Source organism: Panthera tigris, chromosome E3 (assembly GCF_018350195.1).
Source record: "Panthera tigris isolate Pti1 chromosome E3, P.tigris_Pti1_mat1.1, whole genome shotgun sequence".
NCBI lineage: Eukaryota > Metazoa > Chordata > Mammalia > Carnivora > Felidae > Panthera > Panthera tigris.
The window spans coordinates 38742196-38763353 of record NC_056675.1 but is presented as its reverse complement, the minus strand read 5'-3'; the positions used below and the strand labels follow the sequence as shown (position 1 = coordinate 38763353).

Genomic DNA, 21158 nt, shown 5'->3' with positions numbered 1-21158 from the left:
GTGCGTCAGCGGCAGAACAAGGAGGGAGAGACGTGTCGTGGTGGCTCGTTGGTCTAGGGGTATGATTCTCGCTTTGGGTGCGAGAGGTCCCGGGTTCAAATCCCGGACGAGCCCCCCTCCGTTTTCCCGTCCGCGTTTTCAGCGGAGACGGCACCCACCAGGCGGAGGCTCCTGATGGCACAGCCCGCGTGGGACCTAGGGCACCGTGAGCCGTGAGACGCACATGGTCTGTATCTCCCGTGGCTGGGAATCCGCGGCACCGAGGTTAAAGGAGACCACTCCGGGAAGTAAGAGGAGGTTATCTAAAGTAAGGCAAAGTGCATCGTTGGTTCTTCTGGGAGTACAGATGATCCCAGGTCACCTGGAGTCTCAGGTGAGTCCTACCCTTAACTTGATTTTTTTTTTGGGGGGGGGAGGGAGGAGGGGAGAGAGGGAGCGACACCCTGGATTCCGTGGGCAGAATTTCATTCCCCCGGGCTTGCCCAGATGACAGCTCAAGGAAATGCGCGCCATGGATGGGGAGGGGTGGTGGTTAGGTGGTCAGACAGCACAAAGCGAACCCGCTAGCCCAGATCTGCCGGGTCCTCGGGGGATGGGTCGCGCCTGGACACGGGGAGGGACACAGAGACAGCAGAGTGCTGGGAACCCGACCCCCGATCCCTGGACGCAGTCCTTTTGCCCCGAGGGCGGTGTCCTCATCCTCCCCACCACCTGAGGACCTGAAGACCCTCCTCCCGCCCCTGCTGAGCCGGGGAGGGCATCCCTGAGCCGCCCCGGTGCGGGGTCTGGTTGATGGTCTGATCCACCCCCCTCCAGGGGCCAGCCCTTCCGGGCCGAGGTCACCCTAGGGCAGGAAGGTCGCTGGCCACCTGGTTTAGTCAGCTTCGTGGCTTATAGGCTCCACGTCGGAAACTCGATGTCTTGGTTTGATCTTGCCAGGGGCGGGAGAGGGGAGAGCAGCCGGGAGGAGCTCCTGCAGAGTGACCACAGGGCGGCGCGGGGACGCACGGACCCCCTGCCCGGCTGGCCGCCCTTGCGCGCCAGGGGCGGAGCGCGAGCGGAATCGGCGGAGGCCACCTTGTTGCGGGCACGCAGGAACCGCTCCCCACTTTATGGGCGCAGGGAGTGTTAGGTTCCCTCCACGGCCGTGGATCCCAACCTCTAGCCCTTCTCCACGGATCTGAAACCGATTCCCCTCCCCGCGCTGCTCCGCCGTTCCGGCCCTGGACGCCCTATCGGTCACAAAGAGGAGATTGGACACGAGCTGCAGCAGGGCTCGTTGGTCTAGGGGTATGATTCTCGCTTAGGGTGCGAGAGGTCCCGGGTTCAAATCCCGGACGAGCCCTTCTTTTTGTCTCCCCGTGGATCGGAGAGCTGGCCCGAGACCCCCACCCCCAATCCCGCGCCAGGCTCCACCGGGGGAGGGAAGCTTAAAAAGGCCTCAAGCTGGCTCAGTGCCGCCCACCGCTGCCTTTAAAATTTAATTGGGGCCCAGTCGCCAAAGCGTTGATAGAGCCACGTCTCTAAATGCTGCTTTGTCGGTCGGAGTTGGAGGCACCGGGGTGGGAGAAAGATGTCCTTCCTTCCTGTGCATCAGGACGCCTTTGGCGCGGCCAGGCGGGGCCCCAGCGCGGTCCCGGGCTCAGGAGTGCGGGAGCTTGAGGACTGGCCATGGACTTCTGGTATTTGCAGCGTGGCCGGAGGGACCCCCAGACGCCGAGCCCTTCCCCCCACACGTGGGTGTGGCCTCCTGGGGCTCTCCCCGCAGCCCCTGCCCGCCCTGGTCCCTGCCTTGGTCCCTGCCCCAGCCGGGTCCCCTCCCCACTTTTCTGCAGCTCCGGCTGTGTGTGGATGGGGGTCGCCTTCGCCGCGTGAGAAACGGACCGGGTCCTGCCAACACGACGAAGCTTGAAAACCTAAGCATTTGAAGAATAGTGGGCGTATTGGTCTGAGACCGTGAACTCACTCGTTGCCCCATCAGCTAAAAGGTCAGATGTTAACACTTTAAAACTGTATTAGAGAATAATATGTTGCACGTGTGACTAAGCCCGACCGACCACGTTCAAGAGCTCTGCAAGGGTGGACGCTGTTCTGCAGAACCTTGAGGCGGGGATGCTTCAGGTGCCAAATTCCTATAAAACACTCCCTCAGCGGGGAAGGCACCTTTCCTCCCAGTACCGGACCCGAAAGGAAAGTGGGACTCAGGGGACAGGGATGAACTCCTCCAGCCTTTCCCTGCCCGTCGTCGGGCTCCGGGGCCCAGGGAAAGCACTTCTGTGGAGTTGCAAGTTCCCAGCAGATGCCTTCAGCATGTGTGGAAACAAGAGTGCCATGGTGTGCCAGGACCTTCTGCCTCTTAGAGGATCTGAAGGAGGTTACACCGGAGAGAAGGAAGCAAAAGAACGTGGTGGTGGAGAGGCCCGTGGTGTTGGACAACTGTTAGTGGCACGGTCTTCCTTTTTGTTGAGGATGGTGAGTTTGAGAGCGCACTATGACCCAAGGATCATGAACAATCCAGTTCTGTGTACTTGAGGACCGATTGGGGGAAAAAACCCAAAACCCTCAAGTAGAAGATTTAATTTAAAGTGACCCATGAATGGTACGTCCTTGAGCCGCTGGCAGAAGTCAACAACAATTTTCTGTGCAGACACACTTTTATTCTAGGTCTCACAGAATTCCATACATCAAGAAATTTAGAAGGGAAATGGGCAACTCACAAAACAAACAAGAACAACAAGGAAATAAGGCACCATGAGCAACAACCAGTGAACAACAAGCAATGGAAATAAAATTGCCAAGATTTCAGATGCTAAGATTGGAAGACACAGATCATAATACAACTAATCTTACTATGCATAAACTGATGGAAGACTAATTAAAATATCTTTGAGAACAGAAGCTATGTAAAATGCTCTAGAAGATTGAAAAAGATGTAAATTCCTCTAAAAATAAAAATACACAAAAAGTGAAACAAAATTCAATAGATGTATCTAACAGCTTAAAAAGGTGCAGAAATAGTAAATGAAAAATAGGTCGAAATATATACCACAAAACCCGAAAAAATCCCAATATGATTACAGATTAAGCAACACACCTTAGAAGTTCCATGATTAAAGAACAAATTACAAAGAAAGTTCGAAGAAATACATACTTTAAAATAAATGATGGTGAAAATACTGTATACCAAAACCTGTAAGACCTAGCTAAAGCAGTAGTTGATAGTCTTAGATGCATATAATAGAAAAGAAAGGTTGAATACTAATGTCAAGAAGTTAGAAAAAGAAGAGCAAAAATAAACCCAAAGAAGTTAGAACAAGGGAAAAAATAATAAGATAGGAAATCAGTGAACTAGAAAACAAGCATACTATAGAGATTAATGACAAATCCTGAAGCAGATCTTGAAAAAAAAACAGTTATTGATAAAACTTTGCAAAAACTGATTACAAAATAAAGGAAGAAGACATACAACCCATATCAGGGATAAGAATGACTTCACAGTCATTACATAACTTAAAAGCATATGCTAAACAGCTTTGTGAAAATTTAGAAAAATACATAATTCTTTGAATTAAAAAGCATGCCTTGTGCCTGAGTGGCTCAGTCAATTAAAGCATCTGACTCTTGATTCAGCTGAGGTCTTGATCTCAGGGTTGTGAGTTCAAGCCCCGTGTTGGGCTCTGTGCTGGGCAGAAAGTCTTCTTAAAAAACAAACAAACAACAACAACAAACATGCCTTAATGGGATCAAAATGGAATAAAAACGTAAATGGCCTTTAAATTAATAGAGAAAATGAATCAATGGTCAAAAATTATCCTCCAAAGAAAATTATTGACTCAGATGGCTTCAGTGGGGACATGCTACCAAACATTCAAGAAACTAAATTTTAATCTCACACAAAATCTTTCACAGAATAGAAGACGGAATCCCACAACACATTTTACGAGGCCAGCACAACTCTGATATGAAAACTAAACAGCACGAGAAAGAATTTTAAAAGCACATAATCTATAATCTCATGGAAATGGATGTAAATTCTGAAACAAAATACTAGCAAGCCAAATCTTATGACATATAAGAAGGATAATATTCCATGGCCAAGTTGAGTTTATCCTAGGGAACGCGAAGTTTATTTGACATTAGACAAATCTGATGTATGCAACAAATTCAAGGAAAAGTATTCAATATAATCTAACTTCCATTTATGACTTTTAAAATTTTTAGGAGGGGCGGCTCAGTGGGTTAGGTGTATCACTCTTGATTTTGGCTCAGGTCAAGATCTCCTGGTTGGTGGGTTTAAATGTTGCTTGGGGCTCTACCCTGACAGTGCAGAGCCTGCTTGGGATTCTCTCTCCCCCTCTTTCTACCCTCTCCTGCTCATCCCTCCCCCCCCAATAAATAAATATTTAAACAAATTCTTAGCAAACTAGCAAGAGGAGATAACACCCATAATCACCAAAATTATCTACAAAATACTACGGCAAACTTCATACTTGATAGTGAATCCCTGGCAATATTGTCTTTGAGATTGGACATACAAGGATGCTGCCACTCTTTCTATTGAACATTTTGTTGGAGAAACTGGGCCACTCATACACCGCTGATGGGGAAGGAAAACGGCCCGGCCACGCTAGGAAACAATGTGGCAGTGTCTTTAAAAGGGAAACAGATAACTACCATATGACCTCGATTGCACCTTTGGGTATTTTTTGGGTGTTACATGTTTGTAACAGCCCCCCCCCCCAAAAAAAAAAAAAACCAAAAAAACAAAAAACCACAACCCAAGAAACCCTGGAAATAATCAGATGTCTGTCAAGGTCAGTGTTTAACTGTGGTACATCCTGGCTTAGGCTTTCTCTCCGCCGCTGGCTCCGGCCCCCTCACCCAGCTGCGGGGGCTACTCCTCCTGCGCCTGACGCCAGGTCGGCCTCGGCGGGCACAGGGCCCAGGCGGGTTCCCCAGCTAGAGGCCCCGAGGACGGGAGGGAAGTCCTGGGCTGGCAGCACCCTTGCTGCAGTGGGGAATTTCTGTGGGGCCCGGGGGTTTTGGCTACTGAACCGTCTCTGGTGCTCAGGTCCAATTCATTGCTTTACCTGGTTCCCATGAACTTCAGATCACTTTAGCATCTAGAGTCGCGACCGATGGGCGCCCGGCTAGCTCAGTCGGTAGAGCATGAGACTCTTAATCTCAGGGTCGTGGGTTCGAGCCCCACGTTGGGCGGCTTGTTTTCTTGGTTTGGGCCATAAAACTCTGCAGGAGGAGTTTAGGAAGTCGTACGGACACCGGGGGCTGCGCCTCCCCGCAACGTGTCCCACTGACCTAGAATCGAAAGACACGCAAAGCTGCCCCTCCTACCGGGAGCCCCGCGCTGGCTTTTGCCCCAAGGTGTCGCCAGGGTGCTCCTGGCCACGAGGAATGTCTGCAAAGTGACTTCAGGGAGGCGCCGGGACGCACGGACCGTCTACGTGGCCTCGGGCTCCTTACTGCGTCAGAGCTGAGGCGGATTGGGGGGGCGTGAGGGGCCCGCCCACCCGCTTCTGAACTCAGCCCTTCCCCGCGGGTGTGAAATCCGAAGCTCCTTCTCGCGTCACTTCCCTGGTCCCGCCTGTCCCAACCCCCGGGTCGCCACGAAGTCATAAACAGAGCCGGAGGCACGCGTCCCTGTGGCTCGTTGGTCTAGGGGTATGATTCTCGCTTAGGGTGCGAGAGGTCCCGGGTTCAAATCCCGGACGAGCCCTGGTTTTTTTTTTTTTTTTTGTGCAAAACCCTCTCAGAGATTGAGGAATTGTCCCGGGATCTCAGCCACTGGGCGTGGAAACAGGACACTGCAAGAGAGAATTAAAAGAGAATCTTTGAAAGCCTACGGTCGACCCCGGGTGCTTTTTAAAAGTTTTTAGATTGGAATCCTGGGGCTCCAGACGTGCAGGCCTCCCCGGGGAGGGCGCTCCTCCCGCGGCTGCGTCAGGTTTAGTGCAAGGCCAGTAGTTGGGGGAGGGGAATCCGTGAGAGGCAACGCTCCCCACAGTCACAACTTTGAGGTTCAAGTCCAGCAATGCCCGGGTGGCATTCAGAGGCCCGCTGCTGAGCATCCAGGATTTCATACGCCGGCACGACTGCGGGGGCAGAGTGGGGTGCGCACTTGGGGAGGCGCTCGGGCCCTTCTCCCTTCTCCTTTCTTCCCCCACCTCCTCCCTCCATTTCCTTGTCCCCCCCCCTCCCCCCCCCCCCCGCCTTGGTCCCAGAGCCCGCCAGGGGACTGAGTGCAGTCACGACTAGGGTCCTGTGCTACTCTCTGAACGTCAGGCTGTGAGGTCCAGGCTATTGGAGACCCAGGTGGGGTTTGACTTTGACCCCTAAGGAGTTCCAATCCCTGAGAGCTGCTTTCCACCACGGGTGAAGGGTCCCGCTTTCTGGGCAACTGTGGGCAAATCTCAGGCCAAATCTCTTTCTTCCAGAGCCCATGCAAGCCCCCGCGGCTGTCCGTCGAATCAGATTTCCTGGGGGGAGTCATCCCTGTCCCAAAGTTTTTTTGTTGGTTTGTTTTTAACCTTTATTTATTGTTTCTAAAAAATTGTTAGTAGTTTTGAGGAAATTGCTACAAAGAAAACCACCAGGAGAGACTTACAGTTTCCAGTAACACAAATGGGCGGGGTTTGGGGGGGGGGAACCAACCCACTGGCTAAAAACAACGGGAAATGATGGATATTCAAAACAAACACACATAAAAGCGATGAAGAGCTTTCGAGAGAGTTAAAAAAAAAAATTCCTGGCCGCATTTACACGGATGTGGAAAACCACGGGGGTGCGTGGATCCCCAAACCTGCGGGACGCACCGAGGGCACTTGCCAATTCTCCGCAAACAGGCGAGGCGAAGGCAGAGAGCAGAACTTGCTCCTGAGTTCCGCCTTGAACCTGTGGCCCCGCGAGAGGAGGATGCATGGATGACCCCTGTCCCGCCCCCCGGGCCGCCAGCTGCGGCTGGACAGCGCGTTTCAGGGGGCCTCCGCCTCCTCCCGCTAAAATGCCGATGATTTTAAATAAAAGGCGAGCGAGTGCGGAGACCTCTCTCACCGGAAGGGCGAGGTCCCCCTTTCCCCCGAATTTTGTTGCACAAATGATAAAGGATAAATTTGGAGGTATGGCGAGGGAGGCTCCGAGGTCCCGGAGATCTTAGGGCGATGGGGAGAGAGAATCATGAGCGGCTCCAGATTCTGCTGATTTTTTTTTTTTTAATCGTTGGCTATATTACAAGCCTCAGTGAATAACTGGGGGGAGTGTTGCGAGGAAAATTGCAGGGTGTGTGTGCACGATACCCGGACCTTCGGCTCCAGGCAGCCCTAAGCGGAGGGGTTTGGTCTGGCGCTCGGTGCCAGTTCTCGCGCGCGAGCCTGGAAAGGTGAGGCCCAGGGTAGAATCTTCCGGGATGTCTCCATCCCCTGGATGTCAGCCAAGCCCGGAGTTGCGGCGCCCAGCGCGGGACCGCGGCGCAGGAGGCTCTGACTTCGGCCCGCGGGGGAGCCTCGGAGAGCCCGGAGGGTCGCCTCCTCCCTGCACGCTGTAACGGCCCCGCACCGTCTACCTCCCAGCCCTGCGCTCTGCGGGGTCATTGGTCACGCTGGGCCCGGAGAGGACCGAACACTTGTGAACGACACAGCCCGGTGGCCAGGCCCAACGCTCCACCGTCTGACCCAGCCGGAGCCCCCTGCTGCACTCTGAATCCATTCATCCGAAGGAGAATCCAGTGCGTTTCTGAGCGTGGGACCCCTTCTGGAGCAAACAGAAGAGCCAGACTCCGCGAGGCCTGTGGAGGAGCTGCAGGAACGCAGGCAGAGGAGGGCGCTGCGGGTGGCGACTGCGCCCCCTTGCGCGGGACCTCCGCGGAGAGGGGGCGCTTGTTTCCAGGAGGGCGGCTCTTCCCGGAGGCTGGAATACACACTGCGGACTCGGCCTGGTTTTGAATAAAAACCCAAAGCAATCTCTGGATCACTTTCTAGCCACTAAGCAAGCATCTTGGCGGTTGCCCCAGTGGCCTAATGGATAAGGCACTGGCCTCCTAAGCCAGGGATTGTGGGTTCGAGTCCCACCTGGGGTAGTCGGGTGGGTCTAACCTTTACATGTTAGAGGGACGTTTTAGGTTCTAGGAACCGTATCCCGAACGAGGTGAGGGGGAATCGGGCAGTCACCTCATGCTTCCAATGTTCAAACTTACAGGAGCCCAAGTCCAGGGGCCTGAAAGATTCCGGTATGAGAGAGATTGGGATCCTATTTCCCTAAAATGGCAACTCCCAACCCTCAGCCCTTTTTGCAGGACTGCCCAAGAAAGAAACGGTGTACAAAGCTGTGAACACGCAGAAACACACAGGGGAGGGGAGAGAAAAGAGACTCTAGCAAAATGCAGAGTATGGAACTCGACAGGTACACAGAAAATGTGGAGAACAGACGTTGCACCTGTGATATAAATGTCAGAATTGAATGGGCGCTTGGCGAGAATTGAGGTGATGCCCGCCAGCAATGACATTGTCTTGATCTGGGTTAAGATTATGGGTGATTTTCTGCTTGGGCTTCTGTTGTTTCAATATAATTACTTCTGTGACTCTTTATAGTTCCTCCAGGGCCTCACTGTTAGAATCTCAGTGTCAGCCCAGGATTTGGTGTCTAGCAAACGATGTCTTTGATTGACATGTGACTCAGCATACTGGTGACTGAAAGGTCCCGTGTCCCCGGAAATACCACGCCCGGCTTTTGAGCTTGCTAAGGTGCCCCATCCAGAATTGAATCTCAGACTACCCACCTCTAGTGCTTTTTTTCCCCCCTCATTTTCCTTTTCCTCTTTTTTTTTTTTTAATTTTATTTTAGAGGGAGAGAGAGTGTGCCAGTGGGGCAGAGAGAGAGAGAGAGAGAGAGAGAGAGAATCTTAAGCAGGCTCCATGCTCAGCGTGGTGCCCTACAAGGGGCTCAATCCCACGATCCTGGGATCAATGACCCCAGCGGAAATCCGGAGTTGGGAACTCAAAGACTGAGCCACCCAGGCACCACCCCCTTATCCCCCTTTAAATAATGAAAGTGAGCAGGGCTAGTATCCTAACGGGTGAGAGAGAATCAATGGCCCCTGAGAAGATGACTAGTGTGTTTTGTGTTCAGGTTAAATGTGGGTGTGCTCTTTTAAGCTGCAGACCTGGAGCCTGGTGAGGAAGAAAACAAAAATGAAAAGCAGCAACTTCCTCTGATCTGGAATCCGACTCCCTTTTTTCTTCTGTCTTAAAAATTAATTTTGGGGGCTCCTGGGTGGCTCAGTCAGTTAAGCTACCAACTCTTGATCTCAGCTCAGGTCTCGATCTCAGGGTCATGAGTTCAAGCCCTGCATTGGGCTCCACACCAGGTGTGCAGCCTACTTCAACAACAACAACAAAACATTTTGCTAACTGCGGTATTACCAGTAGGGGCTTATAGTAGGTGCTCAATAAACACTTGAGCGGGGCTCCTGGGTGGCTCAGTCGGTTAAGCATCCGACTTCGGCTCAGGTCATGATCTCGCGGTCCGTGAGTTCGAGCCCCACGTCAGGCTCTGTGCTGACTGCTCGGAGCCTGGAGCCTGTTTCGGATTCTGTGTCTCCCTCTCTCTCTGACCCTCCCCCATTCATGCTCTGTGTCTCTCTGTCTCAAAAATAAATAAACGCTTCAAAAAAAAAATAAACACTTGAGTGAATGAAGACTCTCTTAGGTGAGTGGCTTTGGGTATGTTTGGGCCCCTTTGGGACCTACAGCTTATGGAAGACACAAGCTCTCAGCGTGGAGACGTATTCCTGCTGGGTGGGTTTTGTTGTTGAGCCCCTGCCTCAGGATCCTGGGCCTTGGAGTCCCTGAGCCACCTGCTGACCAGGAGACCTGGGTCGAATCCTGCTGGGCTGTGTGCACATCCACGTCCCTAGGCTTGCACACTAGGCAGCAGAGGAGGGCGAGAAAGCTGACTTGCCTCAAATACATGCCCAGTAGATGTCCTCGAATGAAACTTCTTAAGTTGGCAAGACTCAGATCTTTTGATGTGCCTAGTCCTATATCATTTAAATTAGATTTTTATATTCTCAACCTTAGCATTTTTGACACCGTGAGCCAGATCATTCTCTGTGGTAGGGGGCTCTCCTGTGCAGTGTGGAATGTTTAACAGCATTGTTGCACTTTATTTTCTAGATGCTGGTAGCACCCATAGTTATGATGACTAAAAATACCCCCCTATGTCCAGTGTCTTATGGTTGTGGGCCACTTGTCTAGAGAATCAAGCCCATAAACGTTGGTGCAAACAGTTCTCATTTGAGATCAGACAGGAGGGCTAGTTTGGCACAGGGCCAGGTACAGGGCTGGCCGGAAATCAGCCTGCTGTGGCCAACCTAGAAGGCAGCTTGGTGGGGTCAGGAAATGGGCTATGTACAGGGAGCTAAACAAATAAGTTAATATATTGAGGTTAATATATTGAGGTTAATCAATGAGGTTAATAGGAACCAGATTTCTCAGTGATGGAAATGGGAAAAGAGAAGTCTTCCATTAATCCTATGGTGTTGTATTGGAATTGGAGGTATTAGTGATTTTATCTGAGAGCTTGGTAAAGGTTGCGTCACTGGGAAAGATGGTCGTGGTAGTGAGTTTGTAAAAACAATTTTTTAAGTTTATTTTGAGAGCGAGAGAGAGCACGCGCACAAGTGGACGAGGGGCAGAAAGAGAGAGAGAATCCCAAGCAGGCTCCACGCTGTCAGAGCAGAGTCTGACATGGGGCTGGACCTCATGAACTGTGAGATCATGACCTGAGCTGAAATCCAGAGTCGGAGGCTCAAGTGACTGAGCCACCCAAATGCCTCTATGACATATTGCTTTCAACATTCCTTCATAATCATTGTATCAATCACTTATTTCACTGGGAATTAAAGAATGAAGGTTTCTTAGTTCTATCATTTTTCTATATTTCTTTTTTTATTTTTATGTGAATGTAAAATTAGACAACATAAGATAGATCATTTTTTTTTTACATGGAATGTTTCATTTCATTTCATTTCATTTTTTTTTTTTTTTACATCCAAGTTAGTTAGCATATAGTGCAACAGTGATTTCAGGAGTAGATTCCTTAGTGCCCCTTACCCATTTAGCCCATCACCCCTCCACAACCCCTCCAGTAACCCTCTGTTTGTTCTCCATATTTATGAGTCTCTTCTGTTTTGTCCTCCTCCCTGTTTTTTATATTATTTTTGCTTCTCTTCCCTTGTGTTCATCTGTATCTTAAAGTCCTCATGTGAGTGAAGTCATATGATATTTGTCTTTCTCTGACTAATTTCGCTTAGCATACTACCCTCCATTTCCATCCACGTAGTTGCAAATGGCAAGGTTTCATTCTTTTTGATTACCGAGTAATACTCCATTGTGTATATATAACCCATCTTCTTTATCCATTCATCCATCGATGGGCATTGGGCTCTTTCCATACTTTGGCTGTTGTTGATAGTGCTGCTGTAAACATCGGGGTGCATGTGTCCCTTTGAGACATGCACCCTTGGATAAATACCTAGTAGTGCAATTGCTGGGTTGAAGGTTAGTTCTATTTTTAAGTTTTTGAGGAACCTTCATACTGTTCTCGGAGTGGCTGCTCCAGTTTGCATTCCCACCAGAAGCGCAAAAGAGATCCTATCTCTCCGCATCCTCACCAACATCTGTTGTCGCCTGAATTGTTATTGTGAACCATTCTGACAGGTGTGAGGTGGTATCTCATTGCGGTTTTGATTTGTGTTTCCCTGATGATGAGCGATGTTGAGCATTTTTTCATGTGTCGGTTGGCCAGCTGGATGTCTTCTTTGGAGAAGTGTCTGTTCATGTCTTTTGCCCATTTCTTCACTGGATTGTTTGTTTTTTGGGTGTTGAGTTTGAGAAGTTCTTTATAGATTTTTGGATACTAACCCTTTATCTGATACGTCGTTTGCAAATATCTTCTCCCATTCTGTTGGTTGCCTTTGAGTTTTTCTGATTGTTTCCTTTGCTGTGCAGAAGCTTTTTTATCTTGATGAGGTCCCAGTAGTTCATTTTTGCTTTTGTTTCCCTTGCCTCCGGAGATGTGTTGAGTAAGAAGTTGCTGCGGCCAAGATCAAAGAGGTTTTTGCTTGCTTTCTCCTTCAGGATTTTGATGGCTTCCTGTCTTACATTTAGGTCTTTCATCCATTTTGAGGTTATTTTTGTGTCTGGTGTAAGAAAGTGGTCCAGGTTCATTCTTCTGCATGTCGCTGTCCAGTTTTCCCAGCACCACTTGCTGCAAAGACTGTCTTTATTCCGTTGGATACTCTTTCCTGCTTTGTCAAAGATTAGTTGGCCATATGTTTGTGGGTTCATTTTTCTATATTTCTTAATTGGCATTGTTCTGTAAAGAAGAGCTTTCCCCCCAAAATGAACCCAAGATGAACTTCAGATCATTTTTAAAAGACAGAGTACATGCTAAATTCTTTCCCTTTAATTATTGATTTTCACCTCCAGTTAGAACAAATTACCTTATATTTTTCTCTTTTTATACTATTATTACTGATTCCTAGATTTTAATATTTTAAAGTGTTGTAATTACTTATAGTTATTATTTATTTATTTGACGCCCAAATTGTTTCAAATTTGGCCAGTGGGGGGGAGTCTTTTCAATATCACATCTTTATTCCTTTTTAAAGATCTCTATTTATTCACATATCTTTACTTTGAAAAATTTCAAGCCTAAAGAAAAAGAAAAATGTGTGGATATAGTGGTTCATTTGAATGTCATTTGCAGTTTAGAAATGTTCTCATTGAACTTTGAGTATTTGCTTATTTACTTACATACATATAATGTGCTAGACCCACCTTATCTTATTCCTGCCCAGACTTGCAATCAGCCCTTTCTCTATGGAATCCTAATTCTTTTTAATAGGAAATGGTGTTTAGAAGCCAAGATCTAGGTGCTAGGAGTGCTCACTGATACTGGGTTATCATTAATTGCAGATTTTGTTTTTTGTTTAGTTCACCTTTTAGAACAGCTTACTAATTTATCTTTTTGTCTTACGTGTTCCTTCTCCAATCCTTTGTACAACTCAGCTGTTGGAGCAAAGAGTGGATCTTAGTAACTAGATTTTTTGTTCAAGGACACTCCTTCCCATTCCCATTCTTTGTATCTGTTTGGGAAACTCCTCCCTGCCTACATTTAGTCATGATGATAATGTACATCACTGGATTCCCACATGGAATGCATTGGGCTTGAGACCCAAGACTACCAAAACATCCTACTGTCCCATCCAGAATGATTGGTTCGGATTTGGGCATATGACCCAAGAAGAAATTATCATGGTCTCACGTGAAGTTAATAAATAAACACTGGTAGGGGCACCTGACTGGCTTAGTCGATAAAGCAGGCAACTCTTGATCTTGGGTCCTTCAGTTTGAGTCCTATTTTGGGGGTAGAGTTTACTAAACAAAATCACATGTTTGCTTTGGCAGCACATATACTAAAATTGGAACGATACAGAGATTAGCATGGCCCTTGCGCAAGGGTGACACGCAAATTCGTGAAGGTTCCATATTTAAAAAAAATTGCGAAGCCTCATTCCAAACCTCTGAACCACTCCACGGTGCCTACACTGGAAAGGGAATAAATCTTTAAAAATAATTTTAGGGGTGCTTGGGTGGCCCAGTCAGTTGAGCACCGACTTTGACTCAGGTCATGATCTTGTGACTTCAAGACCCGTATCAGGCTTGCTGCTGTCAACACAGAGCCTGCTTTGGATCCTCTGTCCCCCTCTCTCTCTGCTCCCATGCTCTCTCTCAAAAATAAATAAAACATTAAAAAATAATTAAAAAATTTTTTGACATGCATTTATTATTGAGAGACAGACACAGAGCGTGAGCAGGTGAGGAGCAGAGACAGGGGGAGACACAGAATCCGAAGTAGGCTCCAGGCTCTGAGCTGTCAGCACAGAGCCCGATGCGGGGCTCGAACTCACAAACTGCGAGATCATGACCTGAGCCGAAGTTGGTCGCCCAACCAACTGAGCCACCCAGGTGCCCCAAAAAATAATTTTAAAAGGGGGCACCTGGGTGCCTCAGTTGGTTAAGTGTCTGACTCTTGATTTTGGCTCAGATCATGATCTCATGGCTCATGGGTTCGAGCCCCACACCAGGCTCTGGTGCTGGTGGTGCAGAGCCTGCTTGGGATTCTCTCTCTCCCTCTCTCTCAAGAATAAATAAGTAAACTTAAAATTTTTTTAAAGAATTAAAAAAAAAAAGAACATGGGTAGAGAGAAGTTCTATGTGCCCAGCGATTGCTAGTTTAGGAGGATGTGAGTTTGGAGGTACTGGTGGCCATCTTATCTGCCACATGGAGAGACACAGTCTGTAGAACGAAGTCAAACAGAAGCTAACAGAATAGAGAGATAAGAAATACATGTCCTGATGTCATTAGTTGGGTCCCTGAATCTAGCCCTGCCTGAAACCTGCAAGAAATTTGGACTTTGCAATTACATCAGCCAATAGATTCCACTTCTTAAACTGGTAGGAGTTGGTTTTCTGTCGCTTGCAAACAGTGTCTTTAGTAATCCAGTGACTACTTTCCCCTCCTCCACAGATTTTTGATAATTCACATGGTGAGGTGGTTTTAGGCCAATTTTTGGAGATAGAATGTACAGAACTTGATATCTGATAACATGTATCTTATGGAGACCTGGGGATTCCTATGGCCCTGAAGTTCTTACCTTGAGTTACTAGGAACAGGTGAATGATATTTATTAAGACATCATAATCAGCATGAAGAATACATTCTTTATAAATAACCTAAGTGTAAGATCAGTTAGAGTAACACTGGTCTCCAGAAGACTTTTTTTAGTGATTCAACTGGCACTTCTGATTGAGGTGGATGGTTTTTAAGAGTAACTCTTTAATATTATCAACTTAGGAAAGTAAATTTTTCAGTGCATAAGACCAAAAGCTTTATGGGCGCCTTAAAGCCAGATCTTGCCTTCAGTGCTATGTAGTGATACTTACTGGACTCAGAAATTCTATGTTCCTCATTGACACCCATGTTATACTAATTTATAAATGGACTCAATAATGGTTCATAGTCTACCTCAAATTAAATATATAATAAAAATATAGAATATAGGAGGATAAAAAACTTGTCAGCTGACCCTGTATAAAAATGACTACTGCTATCTGAAGAGAAACACAAGACACTGTTTACAAATGATATTTATCCAGAACGCAGATGACTGAGCAGAGGACGATAGATGTAAATATCACTTAACATCTTTAGCTTCTACGTACTGGACATGGTTCAAGCCCAGTGCATCGATGAGGTTAAGGGTCATGAGATGTTTAACTCAAATTACTTCATTTTCACAACTGTACAAGGTGAATATTATTTTGTGATTCTGTGAAGGTTGATAGATTTCTCAAGATTACACAACCGGTAATGGCAGATCTGGGAATTAAGGACACAGCTGTGTGAATTCAAAGTTTATTCTCTTAATATGTAGCATCATGTATATTTCCTAACAAGGACACTACCCCAGTGGGAGTGGAGTATAAAATATAGGACCGTAAGTTTTCTCTAGTAGAAAAGTTCTTGGTGATGATTTCCCCCAAGATTGTTGCCAAGCCCTAAAGCAGTAATTGCATAACTCCGACAATAGGTCTTTATTACCAGTGTTGGACCTAAAAGAGCCCGAGGAGGAAAAGGGACAATTACTTGCTCCTTTTCTCTAATGAGTCTCTTAGGGAATATGGCCCTAGTGGCCATGGTGGCTCTCGTAAAGAGCTGGCCCTCTGATTCTCTCAAACATCCTTCCTGCACCAAGGGTTGAGTCTCTGTGCTTTAGCCCTTGTTCATGCAGACTTAGCCTGAAAACCCCAGTGACAAGTCCATTCCCCTCAAACCAATAATCTCTGGCCAGGTCTGGAAAAGTGAAGCAAGCTTGGGACTCCTGGTGACTGTCATAACTGCCCTTCTTTCCGGGTAAGAGTCAGATCAGTGGGGCTTTACCAATCACTGATTGTTAAGGTGGAAGCCTTTGCAGGGGCACGCCTCGCTACATCTTTCTTTTAAGTGGAGCCAAGGAAACAGGTCTGAGATCATCAATCATCCCTTGCGGTCATATATGACCATCTATGCCTTGTCTGTTTATGAGACCTGAACTGTAAGGAAAAACAATTGGCCGAGTGTCTGCCCATATGTCTGGATTATTTCCATTTCCATTTTACAAGTTAGACTAGAGGGAGCTCCGTGGATATAACCAAGAAGGACTGGCTCAGAGCTCCATAAATTGCTCAGAAAATGTGAGCCCAGGAAGCAGCAGCAGCAATGTTACCATTCTGAGTGATTACTGATAACATCTACAGAGGAAACATCTTCACAATGTGTAGCATGTCCGGATTAGAGATGATGCAACTGAAAAATGTTCTCTAAGGCAACACCACTAATGACAACAAAGACATCAATATCCTCTATTAAGGCGTATGCTTACTATATTTCAGTCTCTGTGGTAACCACAGAGCGTGTGTTCTCCAGTACTATGAATATTAATGTCTCTATTAATATTTTTATATCTTTAGTGATTTATGACACTATTTAAAGATACGTGATCATGGTAGAAAACTCAAACATACAAAGAATTTCCAGACAAAACCACTGTCCCAATCTCTCAATGTCCTTCCAGAGGCATGGCCCTCATTTTGATATTGAAAGAATGCACGCACAAAAAGGCCATCAGTGGCCAAAACACACAGGGAGCAGGGTTCTAATGTCTCACCTGTGTCACTCAGTTTTTCTCCTAGGAGTCTTCTTAGTTGCACAACCTTGACCATCATTTTCAAGGCTTTTGAATTTTTCCTGCATTGTCTGCCTCTGGGCACCAGCTTCTAGCCCCATGAGAGGAGCAAACCAGTCGAGTGTCTCCGAGTTCCTCCTCCTCGGGCTCTCCAGGCAGCCCCAGCAGCAACAGGCCCTCTTTGCACTCTTCCTGAGCATGTACCTGGCCACGGTCCTGGGAAACCTGCTCATCCTCCTGGCCATCAGCGTGGACCCCCGCCTGCACATCCCCATGTACTTCCTCCTCAGCCACCTGTCCTTTGTGGACATCTGCTTCTCCACCACCACCGTCCCCAAGATGCTGGCCAACCACATCCTTGGGACTCAGGCCATCTCCTTCTCTGGGTGTCTCACACAGATGTATTTTGTGTTCATGTTCGTGGACATGGACAATTTCCTCCTGGCTGTGATGGCCTATGACCGCTTTGTTGCCATATGTCACCCCTTACACTACTCGACAAAGATGACCCAGCAGCTCTGTGCCCTGCTGGTTGCTGGGTCATGGGTCATTGCCAACCTGAATGTCCTACTGCATACCCTGCTGATGGCTCGACTCTCGTTCTGTGCAGACAATGCCATCCCCCACTTCTTCTGTGATGTGACTCCCCTCCTGAAACTGTCCTGCTCTGACACCCACCTCAATGAGGTGATGATTCTGACTGAGGGTTCTCTGATCATGATCTCTCCATTTATTTGCATCCTGGCTTCGTATGTGCATATTACCTGCGCTGTCCTGAGAGTCCCGTCCACGAAGGGAAGATGGAAAGCCTTCTCGACCTGTGGCTCGCACCTGGCCGTGGTTTCCCTCTTCTATGGCACCATCATTGCTGTGTATTTCAACCCTCTGTCCTCACACTCTTCTGAGAAGGACACAGCAGCTACTGTGATGTATACCGTGGTAACCCCCATGCTGAACCCCTTCATCTACAGCCTGAGGAACAGGGACTTGAAAAGGGCTCTTGGAAAAGTGGTTGGAAGAAAGACATTTTCTGTCCAATGAGAGAATCAAAGCTGAATCTTATTTTCATGAAAACTTTTTTTTTTAATCAACTGAGTATCAGAGAGCAGATGTTTTGTCAAAGGGAGTCTGGAAACAAACTTATTCATGTCTGTGCTAGGGGAATGTAGATGGCAATTGTTACTTACTTACTTACCTGTGGCCTGAATTCACCTGTACTCCTGCTGCATCTACCAGTAATGAGATTTCTTTTTTAATGACTAACTTTTGAATTATTTTACACCTAAGTCAAGTGTTTCCTTTTTAAATGGTCTGTCCGGAAGGATACAGGTGACACATATTTTTGAACACTAGAATTACCTGGAAGCTTTTATAGTCCACTGATGTCCAAGATCCAACACTGACCAAATAGGTCAGAATCTCTGGGGGTGGGGCCACAACACTGAGATTTAAAAAGCCTCAGATGATTCTAATGTGCAGTCAGAGTGGAGAATCTTTGGTCCTTGTTGTATTCCTTACATGTCCTCTGTCTTGGTCAGTCATAAAAATTGGGTCACAGGAATGATAACAGAAATTAGTTTTGAGGGATGCCTGGCTGGCTTATTCAGAAGAGCCCGCAACTCTTGATCTCAGGTCATGAGTTCAAGCCCCACGTGGGTGTAGAGATGACTCAAAAAAAAAAAAAAAAAAGATTTGGGACTCAGGCAAAAGAATAGAGTAAAATATGAGGACTAAAGTGGGTAATAAAATTTCAGGTGAGGCTCAGAGGCCCAGGTGGGCATGTGGCCCAGAGTTTCAAGAGGCAAAGCAGCACAGAACGGGGAAACATTTCGATGGCGAGGATCCTGGTTGGCTTTCATACCATGGAGCGTGGGGTCAGTAGGGCAGTCTTTGATTCCAGGGGAGCAAATGAACACTTCCTGTTCCCTCTGCCTGGACCAATTCCCCCTACTTTCTTCTCTGTGGCATGAAGGAACACACACCCCCTATCAACACCCTCCTGCACTTTCAAGAAGCAAGTCAAATGTCACCTTGTCATCCATGATGGCTCCTGATTCTCTCTTCTGATTATTGAGCTCTCTCTTTTTTCCTTTGGTTTATTCTTCCACTCCAACAAGTGCTTTCCACAGATTATGAACTCTTCCATACCCCAATTCACATAGTATTTGCCTTGTACCCCAGTGCCTGGCACTGCTCCCAGACCAAAGCCTAGCTGAAAGGAAAGAAATAAAAGGGTGAATGCATGCTGCCTTAGCTTTTAATTTGGACATTATTTCTTGAGTAGGAGTTTTAAAAATTGCTTCATTTTAAACCAATGTTAGGTAATACCTAACGTGCCCTGCACAATATGGAGCACCAGAAATCATAAAGAATAAAGCAAAAATAACCTGCAGTCTTGCTGCTCCAAGATGGCTGCTGTTATACACCTGTGGATATAATTTTAGAAAAGTTGCCTGAAATCTTGCCATATAATTTTGTGTTCCAATTTTCCACTTCCTTCTTACCATGTCAGTAGAAGTCTTAGAAATGTGATTTTAATGGCCACATAATATTTGATCCATTCACGAATGCATTCCCTGACTCTGAACAATTTCGAGTGTTTCGGTACTACAAGAAATGCTGCCACATACTTCCTGGTGCGTAATTCCCTGTTTGTGTCCCTTAATCCCACATGTAGCCTCCCTGACCAATTTCTTCAGCTTGCAATAGAAATTAAGGTCATCACTTCTTTATGTCTTCATTATTTCTGCCCCACCTTACCTGTCACTTATTATCAGGGGTATCCAGTCCTTCTTTCTTGGTGTCAAAGCACCCAGAAGCTCATTCAGAGGGATCAGCCAGTCCTCCTTTCCCCACCCAGGTGAAGAGAGAGAACCGGAAGTTGGACCCGTCCATTGGCATGATTGTGTGAATGACTAGCAAACAGTGCAGCTCCTGAATCTCAGTCTTGTGTGGTCTGCTGTAGACCTTTTTGCTGCAGCATTGATGATTGTGGCTCACATCCCTTTGGGGGCAACTCTTGCACCCTCCTATGGCCTCAGGTTGCAGCTATCCGAGCACAAATTTACTTTATTCTCCACTGAAGTCTGACTCTGGGCCATGGTGGCTACACCCACAGGGGCTTCCTGCTCCACTGTGTCAACCAAGAACACCAGCTCATCTTTACCCTTCTACCTTTGACACCCTCTCTGAATCCTTGGGGGGGGGTCTGTCTTTTTATATGACATGGACTTCAATCTGGTTTGTTTCTAAGATATAGCTATATCTGTAAGATAGAATTCAAATACGTGTATATGAAGATGATAATGTTCTGATACTTAGTGTTTTTATTGATTGATCTGTAAGGCTTTATAATGAACATTTCAACTATTTTTCTATCTATTAATAACTTTTACTTTTCTTATTTGATGTAAAGTTTTGGAGGCCATAGAGGTTCATGAAGGTTGTACCTTTATTATGGATTGTATCTTTTTGTAACAGAAAGATCTTTGTTCTCTTTAATCCTTTTAATATTAATGAAATACTCCTTACGGTTAATATGAAATCCCTATCTCTACTTTTTCTTGGACTGTGTTGGCTCGTTCTCTTGGACTTTCTGAAATAGTTGACTTGGATGAAGGATTCTTTCCCTGCTTGTCAGGTTGTTCTTTTTATTTATTTTTTCTTCTAGTACATGAGAAAAAATTGGAATACAATACTTCACCTGAAATTACTCAACTACGAAAGCCTCCGTCTCCTATTTACTGTTAAAAAACAAATAAAACTTTATGAGTATAAAATTAATACATGTTTGATGGGAGACAATATTCCATGGGTCTCTTGTTTTTCTGTACATTTTGTGAGCAGTGACAGTGAGTGCTTCTGTTCTATATAATCTCTTCAAGAATGTTTCTATAGTGAGTGGCCTTGGAAGATGAAAATGGTGCCTTTCCAGAGCAAATGGAGGGTTTTTCACTGTCCACTCTAATAAATATAATGTTTTCTTCTGGGGAAACATCAGGAAGGCTTTTTGCCAATTACAAAGGTTTGATTTTTTAAGGTTGGGCGTCCTCTCCTCTAAATCGCCCACTATGTACACAGGTGCTGCCTGGCCTTATTCATGTCATTCCGTGGGAACTGGGGCTTAGGGAACTGGTATAAATGCTGATACGCTGGGTCCTATTATTCGTGTGAGTAATAAAGTCCTTTGTCTCGGACCCAAGAGTTTTGTGTCTTCTGCCACTTGCCGTGAAATTTGCAGACTAGCTTGTTAACTTGTAAGCAGGGTAAAGTCTCAGACCCTTTATAGTTCTTGACACTGCTTATTGAAAAAAGTTTTTGGAAAATGCAGAAGATGATCAAGAAGAAAGAAAAAGTA

General features: G+C 46.7%; 1 protein-coding gene, 5 non-coding genes and 1 pseudogene across 6 annotated transcripts; all 7 read left to right on the top strand.

The window, feature by feature from the left end:
- The first annotated feature begins 42 nt into the window (after positions 1–42).
- Positions 43–114, top strand: TRNAP-UGG. Its single transcript has one exon. It is a non-coding gene; the product is annotated as a tRNA-Pro (tRNA).
- Positions 44–17842, top strand: LOC102951019 (olfactory receptor 1F1). The gene is made up of 2 exons (XM_042971438.1): positions 44–373; positions 16897–17842. The coding sequence occupies exon 2, from the start codon at positions 16901–16903 to the stop codon at positions 17840–17842; it is 942 nt and encodes a 313-aa protein (XP_042827372.1). The 5' UTR covers positions 44–373; positions 16897–16900.
- Positions 1274–1345, top strand: TRNAP-AGG. Its single transcript has one exon. It is a non-coding gene; the product is annotated as a tRNA-Pro (tRNA).
- Positions 5145–5217, top strand: TRNAK-CUU. Its single transcript has one exon. It is a non-coding gene; the product is annotated as a tRNA-Lys (tRNA).
- TRNAP-AGG lies at positions 5663–5734 on the top strand. The gene has a single exon. It is a non-coding gene; the product is annotated as a tRNA-Pro (tRNA).
- On the top strand, positions 8017–8089 carry TRNAR-CCU. Its single transcript has one exon. It is a non-coding gene; the product is annotated as a tRNA-Arg (tRNA).
- Positions 13470–13568, top strand: LOC122234781 (annotated as a pseudogene).
- Positions 17843–21158: the final 3316 nt, after the last annotated feature.

What these genes read in the sequence shown, in the direction of transcription:
- LOC102951019 (XM_042971438.1), top strand. Translation starts at nt 16,901, where the DNA reads ATGAGAGGAGCAAACCAGTCGAGTGTCTCCGAGTTCCTCCTCCTCGGG.